This window comes from Lonchura striata, unplaced genomic scaffold, assembly GCF_046129695.1.
Source record: "Lonchura striata isolate bLonStr1 unplaced genomic scaffold, bLonStr1.mat Scaffold_179, whole genome shotgun sequence".
NCBI classification, from domain to species: Eukaryota; Metazoa; Chordata; class Aves; order Passeriformes; family Estrildidae; genus Lonchura; species Lonchura striata.
Window position 1 is genome coordinate 4,414 of NW_027461115.1, and position 8,087 is coordinate 12,500.

General features: G+C 53.1%; 1 protein-coding gene across 1 annotated transcript in view; it reads right to left on the minus strand.

The window, feature by feature from the left end:
- Positions 1–1,118: 1,118 nt before the first annotated feature.
- LOC144248563 (uncharacterized) overlaps positions 1,119–8,087 on the minus strand; it is a gene marked incomplete at both ends in the record, with an annotated part of 120,975 nt that continues 114,006 nt past the window's right edge. The window contains one exon of the mRNA XM_077790662.1: positions 1,119–1,640. Coding sequence (XP_077646788.1) covers positions 1,119–1,640 — 522 coding nt within the window. The remainder of the gene's footprint in view (positions 1,641–8,087) is intronic.

An 8,087-nucleotide genomic window follows, 5' to 3' on the forward strand; every position in this document is an offset into this window, starting at 1 on the left:
GGGCAGGGCAAGGCTGGACCTGCCCCTTCCTCCCTCACACATGAAATGTTTCCAGCCAACAATCTCCTCCAGTCTTTCACAACAGTCAACATTGGAGGTGAAATCCCTATATGGCCATTGCTATGGTCAGTTTCCATTGCAACCATCCCCATCCCCTGTTGCTATGGTCAGTTTCCATGGCAACCATCCCCAGCCCCTGTTGCTATGGTCAGTCCCTGGGCAGCTCCATGGAGACCAACTGCTGGCCCTGCACAGGACACCCCAACACTGCCAGCCTGGGCCTGGCAGCGCTGTCCAAACGCTGCTGGAGGTCAGAGAGCCCTGGAGCTGGGACCCTTCCCTGGGGAGCCTGGGCAGTGCTCCAGCATCCTCTGGGCAAAAACCTTCTCCTGAGATCCAACCTCAGCCTGCCCCGACTCAGCTGCAGCCGCTCCCTCCACTCCTGTCCCTGGGCACCAGAGTGAAGAGGTTCCCTCAGCCCCAGCCAGGGACGCGCTCCCAAGGCTGCTGCCATGGCCACCAGGGCTGGCACCAGCTGGGATGCTCAGTTTCCACAGGCCGGGGTTCAAGAATGGCATGTCTCTATTTCCTGCTCCCGCTAAAACCCTACTAGCACTCATTGCCCTCCCACCTTCCATTGAAGGAAAAAAGGGAAAGATCCCTAGCTGGGATAAGAACAATTTACTGGGAACAGCAAAAAGATAAGGAACAAACAGAAACAGAAAAAAATATTGACAACAGAAGGGATAAGAAAAACTAATTACAGGGAAAACTACATCACCATCAATTGTATCTTCCTGGCCTCGTATTTCCTCCTGCATGGAAAGGACACCCTTCTCCTCAGGGAAAGAGAGAGAGAGAGTCCCTTTCCTGACCCTGGCAATGACCTGAGGTGGGAGTGAATGTAGTGACAGGGCCATGGCCAGACCCTCATGTCCTTCAATCCCATATCAGGTCATTGGCAGGGGCAAGGAAAGGGACAGGTGTCTTCCCAGCATGGATCACAGGGAACATGGATCACCAGGGCTCTTCTCAACAGGGTCCTCCAATGGGGGATGAAGCTGGAGCAGTGCACAATGCTCTTCCTGCATCTGGGGCATTTTCAGGACTTCCCTTACCAGTGGCTCTGTTGGTGTTTGGTCAAGTGAGATCTCTGGGTGAAGCTCTTCCCACACTGGGGACACTCGTAGGGCCTCTCCCCAGTGTGGATGCGCTGGTGGCTGACAAGGTTGCACTTGTGCTTGAAGGCCTTGCCACAGCTGGGGCAGAGGAAATGCCTCTCCTCCATGTGAATCTGCTCATGCAGGAGGAGATTTGAGCTGCTTTGAAATATCTTCCCACAAGTGGGGCACATGTAGGGCCTCTCCCCGGTGTGGATGCGCTGGTGCCTGATGAGGTGGGAGTTGTGCTTGAAGCCCTTCCTGCAGTCAGGGCAGCAAAAGGGCCTCTCCTCTGTGTTAATCCGATGGTGTACAAGGAGATTGGAGCTGGTCTGAAAACTCTTATGACACTTGGGACACTTGTAGGGCCTCTCCCCAGTGTGGATGCGTTGGTAGATGATCAGGTGGGAGCTCCAGCTGAAGCCCTTCCCACACTCCCCACACTTGTAGGGCCTCTCCCCAGTGTGGATGTGTAAGTGCCTGACAAGGTGGGAGTTGCAGCTGAATCCCTTCCCACACTCCCCACACTCGTAGGCCCATTCCACGGTGTGGATCATCAGGTGTCGTTTCAGACTGTTGCTCTGCCTGAAGCTCTTCCCACACTCCAAGCACCTGTAGGGCTTCTCCCCATCATGAAGCTTCTCAGGGACCATCAGCTCCGAGCTCTGGCTGAAGCTCTGCCCACCTTGCTGGCCTAGAGTGGGTCTTTCCTCCTCAGAGCACCCTGGGCTGGCCTTGCAGCCCTTGCTCCTCTGGGATCTCCAGGGCTTTTCCTCCCCGTTGGATTCCTGCGATGTGGAGTTGCTCAAAACAGCTTCTTCCATGAGGTTCTGCTGCAGGGATTTGTCCTTCCTGGTCTCCACGATCAGCTCTTGCTCTGGGGGAGGAAGGACAAGGAGTAGATGGGATTTGCCTCCGTGCCAGAGGGAAGGGCAAGGAGATCCCCCAAGTGCGTCCCCAGCAGGAGGGCACCGGCAGCGGGGCTGTCCTGCAGCTGGGGGCCAGGCTGGGCTGGGAGATGGAGCAGGAGAGAGGGGGAAAGGGGCACTGACTTCCTCCTCACCTGCTTGGGAGTCCTGAGGCATCTTCCTCTTCCTTGCAACCTTCTTCTCCATCTGGCGAATATTTGGGTACAGGAAATCCTGTATTGGGAGGAAAACAAGTGATGAGCACAGTGAGTTTTGTACTGGCTTCAAAGCAAACCAGGGAGAGAGTATAAACCAGAATGACAATTGAATAAGAAAATTAAGATCAAGGCAATGATACAGAAACACTGGCTTAATCTGACAGAGTCAGGATATAACCTGACACCCCGTTGCTCAGGGTGGTGGTAGCAGTCTGATGAAATGGTGGCTGCAGTCCAGCTGGAGTGATGAACGTGATTCTGTCAAAGCAGTGATCCTGTAGAAGGGTCTGGTCTTCCTCTGCAGGTCCAGTGGTGGTTATGGAGCTCTTGTCCTCTGGGAATGCAGTAGGCAAGGTGGTCGTGGTGTTGCAAGGGTGAGATTATATCCAGGTAGGAATGCTTGGTTCCTCCCCCTGGGCGGAGCATCCCACAATGGGATGATGGAATTTTATCAGTGCTGCAGTGACACTCAATGGCCCATTAACAGAAGATGGCCCCTGCAGGGCGTTATCAGGGCTGAGCCATGGAAGAGATAAAGAACATTGCCCCACCTGTTGATAACAGTTTATGGAGATGGGGACTGAAAACACTTTTGGTTACATCTGACATTGTAACCTGAAACAGTGAGGCAATCCCTGCTCAGGGTGGGGGGTGAACACCACCCCCCTTACCCAAACTGGCTCAGCTGTAAAACCCCCACCCTGGGAAGGCCACGCACACAGGGGACAATGTCACACTTTCCCCACCCCAGGGGAGATCTCTGTCCCTGTCACTCCCTTGCTCTCTCCCGCTTTTCTCTTTCTTTGCATCTCTCTCTACCTCACATTTACTGTTCAATAAAATCCACTTTGGATTTGGTCTTGTTAGCACCTTAATTGGGGCAGAGGCATCTCTCTAACAATTTTATTATCCAGATTGCAACATTATTTTACACAGTGAGTTCAGGGCTCTGTTGTCTGACCCCAAGTGCTTTTGACAACAGCCTGGTTCTATCCTCTGAGGAGTTTGTGGCTCTTTCTGGAGGATCTCTTGGAAACTTGGATGCAGCTTCCTCTGAGTGACTTTTGGGAGAACTTACGAGGAAAATGGCTCTTGTGGGTGGCCAGTGTAAAGAAAATATTTTGTTTTCCTTCTTTGAAAATTCTGTTAAAATCACTGGAGGAAAGGGACCAAATGATACCAGCGAGACTGACAAGGATCATTCACTCCAAAGTGAGGAACACAAGGCTACTTAAATCCTACAAGAAGCCCAGCTCAAGTAGGTAATTTCCCAAATAACTCCTGAATTCACGGGCTTTGGGGGGAGAAGCATTATTTTCTTGGTCCCTGTCACCTTTGTGATAGCTACACAGACCTTTCCCTTCCTTTTAATAATCTGTATTGGGCCAAATTTCCATGTTTTATTTTGTTTTGTTTTGTTTTGTTTGTTTTTTATTTTTTTTGGAACCTGCCAGCATCTGAGCTGGAGCTGTGCTGGAAATGATGAAATTTGGAATTGCCACAGAATTGCTTCTGTTGTTTGTCTATTCATGTTTGGGATTTATTTGTGTTTCCATCAGAAATGACTTGTGGAAAGAGCAAATCTTCCTCAAGGCATTTTATGGAGGGTTAACTTTGATTTCTGCTGAGTTTGTTTTGTCCAGTGTCCAGGAGATGCTCAAGGGGTCTCTGGTTTTGGTTTGGCCCTAATTTACTTCTGATTTGTCTTTATCACTTAAAAACACCTGAAAAATGCCTAAAAAGAGTATTGACCAGAGATGTCAGAAGTCCCACCATTTTAGAGGTATTTGAGGTGGAATTTACTGTTTGGGAACATATTCTGGAGGATTTGTGGGTTCTTGGGGGATATCTGGTAGTATTCTCCATATCTTTGCACTCCAAAACCCAAAGTGGATTTGTCTGTCACCTCAAAGTGACTCAATCCTACCTCAAAATGGCTGGTTCTCACCTCAGTCCCATGCTAAAATTGCTCAATTCCTCAGCCTCCAGGATGAGATGGGGTTGGAAGGTGATCGGGCAAAGTGAGATCCAAATTTGAGGTTGTGGGATCAGAATTGTGTGGGGCTGGGTGGTTGTGATTTATTTTGATAATAAATAAAACTATCAGAATTACTGATTTCTGTCCCATTCATTTTCTGTCAGTTCTGGTTTGCTTTTCAGAGTGCCGCCTTCTCAGCTGATTTTGTTTGTGTCCTCCTGTCCCAGACTGAAAAGCAAGATGTGTTCTATTTGCCATCTGTATGGCAGTTGTCCTGTGTTAAGTGGGCAGTTTTTCCTTATCTCTTCCACAATCAATCCTCCCTCAGGACAGACATTTGCTGATAATGGGCTATTGAATGTCACAGCATGACTGATTAGAAATGTGGAGAGTTTTGTGGATGAATGGCTTCGTGAGAAAGGACATGACTACATGCAGTTAGTGAAGCAGTAGCTGAAAATTGCACAGTGCAGCAATAGCAGATGTAGCAATAATATCTTATGTCCTTGGGTAAGCTGGTTCCCAACAGTAGAATGGTGAGCAAAAAGATAAATGTAAGGGAAAACAAAGCAAGCTCAGACAGCTCCAAAGGCGGGGTTGACCTGTTTTTAATACACCAATGATGAGCCTAAGTTTTGCAATATGCATGAGCTTCATTATAACGGGTATAAGTGTACATGTGTGCTTGGAATAAACTGAGACTTGTTGACATTATAGAATGGACCTGTCTCCCGTCACTATTTACACAAGGAACGCATAAGAAAGGGGCAGGGTTAATGGGGGAAAGAAGGGAAAATTACAAACCCCTGCACTCCTCCTCGTCCTCATCCTCCATTTACTCGTCCTCCCCCTCCTCCTCCACCTCCTTGTCCTGCTCATCCTCGTCCTCCTTGTCCTCCTTGTCATCCTAGTCCTCCCCCTCCTCCTCCACCTCCTTGTCCTGCTCATCCTTATCCTCCTCCTCCTCAATGTCCCCCTACACATCCTCATTCTCATCCTCTTTATCCTCCTATTCCTCCTCCTCCTCCTCGTCTTCCTCGTCCTCCTCCTCCTTGTCCTCCTTGTCCTCCTCATCCTCCTTGTCCTCCTCATCCTTGTCCTCCTCCTCATCCTCCTCCTCCTTATCCTCCGCATCCTTATCCTCCTCATCCTCCTCATTGTCCACCTCATCCTCATTCTCCTCCTTCTCCTCCTCCTCATCTTCCTCCTGTTCCTCCTCCTCATCCTCCCGATCCTGCTCATCCTCATCCTCCTCGTCCTTCTCCTCCTGGTCCTCCTCATCCTTGTCCTCCTCCTCTTTATTCTCCTCCTTCTACTCCTCCTCCTCCTGTTCATCTTCTTTCTCCTCCTCCTCCTCTTCCTCGTCCTCATTGTCCTCTGCATCTTCATCCTTTTCCTCATCCTCATCCTTCTCCTACTCGTCCTAGTCCTCATCCTTCTTCTCCTCCTCCTCCTCCTCGTTATCCACCTCCTCCTCAACCTCATAATCCTGGTCCTCTCTCTTCCTCCTTCTATTCCTCCTCTTCATGCTTCTCTGACTCCTCCTCTTCTTTCTTCTCCTCCTCCTCCCCATCTTCCTTATACTTGCCCTAGTCGTTGTCGTCCTCCTCCTCCTCTTCCTCCTCCTCCTCATCCCCTTTCTCCTCCCCCTCCTCATCCTCCTTGTCATTGTCCTCCTCCTCATCCTCCTCATCATCGTCATTCTTCTCTTCCTCCTCCTCCTCCTCCACGTCCTCCTCCTCGTCCTCCTCCTCGTCCTCCTCCTCATCCTCCTTGTCATCTGCATCTTCATCCTTTTCCTCATCCTCATCCTTCTCCTCCTCGTCCTACACCTCCTTGTCATCGTCCTCCTCCTCCTCCTCCTCGTAGTCCTCCTCCTCCTCCTCCTCGTCCTCCTCCTCCTCCTCCTCCTCCTCCTCATCCTCGTCCTCGTCCTCCCCCTCCTCCTCCTCCTCGTCCTCCTCCTCCTCCTCCTCCTCCTCCTCGCCCTCGTCCTCGTCCTCCTCCTCCTCCTCGTCCTCCTCCTCCTCCTCGTCCTCCTCCTCGTCCTCCTCTTACTCGTCCTCCTCCTTCTCTTTGTCCTCCTCCTCCTCCTCCTCGCCCTCCTCCTCCTCGTCCTCCTCCTCCTCGTCCTCCTCCTTGTCCTCCTCCTCCTCGTCCTCCTCCTCCTCTTTGTCCTCCTCCTCATCCTCCTCCTCCTCCTCCTCCTCATCCTCTTCCTCCTCCTCGTCCTCCTCGTCCTCATCCTTGTCCTCCTCCTCCTCGTCCTCCTCCTCCTCTTTGTCCTCCTCCTCATCCTCCTCCTCCTCCTCCTCCTCATCCTCTTCCTCCTCCTCGTCCTCCTCGTCCTCGTCCTCGTCCTCCTCGTCCTCGTCCTCCTCCTCCTCGTCCTCTTCCTCCTCGTCCTCCTCCTCCTCCTCGTCCTCCTCATCCTCCTCCTCATCCTCCTCCTCCTCGTGCTCCTCGTCATCCTCCTCGTCCTTGTCCTCCTCGTCCACGTCCTCCTCCTCCTCATCCTCCTACTCCTCGTACTGCTCCTCCTCATCCTCGTCCTCCTCCTCCTCCTCCTCGTCCAACTCATCCTCCTTCTCCTTGTCCTCGTCCTCCTCCTTGTCCTCCTCCTCCTCCTCCTCCTCCTCTTCAGCCTCCTCCTCCTCGTCCTCCTGCTTCTCGTCCTCGTCCTCGTCCTCCTCTTCCTCCTCCTTCTCCTCATCCTCGTCCTCCTCGTCCTCGTCCTTGTCCTCCTCCTCCTCATCCTCCTTGTCCTCGTCCTCATCCTCATCCTCCTCATCCTCATCCTCCTCCTCCTCATCCTCGTCCTCCTCCTCCTCGTCCTTGTCCTCCTCCTCCTCATCCTCCTCATCCTCTTCCTCGTCCTCGTCCTCCTCGTCCTCCTCGTCCTCCTCCTCCACGTCCTCCTTCTCTTCCTCCTCCTCCTCCTCCTCCTCCTCCTCGTCCTCCTCTTCGTCCTCATCCTCCTCCTACTCCTCCTCCTCCTCCTCGTCCTTGTCGTCGTCCTTGTCTTCCTCCTCCTCCTCCTCCTCCTCCTCCTCCTCCTCGTCCCCCTCCTCGTCCTCCTCCTCCTCGTCCTCCTCCTCCTCGTCCTCGTCCTCCTCGTCCTCCTCCTCGTCCTCTTCCACCTCGTCCTCGTCCTCCTCCTCCTCGTCCTCCTCCTCGTCCTCCTCCTCCTCGTCCTCCTCCTCGTCCTCCTCGTCCTCCTCCTCCTCCTCCTGCTCCTCCTCCTCGTCCTCCTTCTCCTCCTGCTCTTCCTCGTTCTCCTCCTCCTCATCCTCCTCCTTGTCCTCCTCCTCCTCTTTGTCCTCCTCCTCCTCCTCCTCCTCCTCCTCCTCCTCGTCCTCCTCCTCCTCGTCCTCCTCCTCCTGACCCTCGTCCTCCTCGTCCTCATCCTCGTCCTTCTCCTCCTCGTCCTCCTCCTCCTCCTCGTCCTCCTCCTCCTCGTCCTCCTCCTCGTCCTCCTCGTCCTCGTCCTCGTCCTCCTCCTCCTCCTCCTCCTCCTCCTCCTCCTCATCCTCGTCCTCCTCCTCCTCATCCTCATCCTCCTCGTCCTCTTCCTCATCCTCGTCCTCCACGTCGTCCTCGTCCTCCTCCTCGTCCTCATCCTCCTCCTCCTCGTCCTCTTCCTCCTTTTCCTCCTCCTCGTCCTCCTCCACATCATCCTCATCCTCCTCGTCATCCTCGTCCTCCTCCTCGTCCTCCTCCTCCTCGTCCTCCTCCTCCTCGTCCTCCTCCTCCTCGTCCTCCTCCTCCTCGTCCTCCTCCTTGTGCTCCTCCTCCTCGTCCTCCTCCTCCTCGTCCTCCTCCT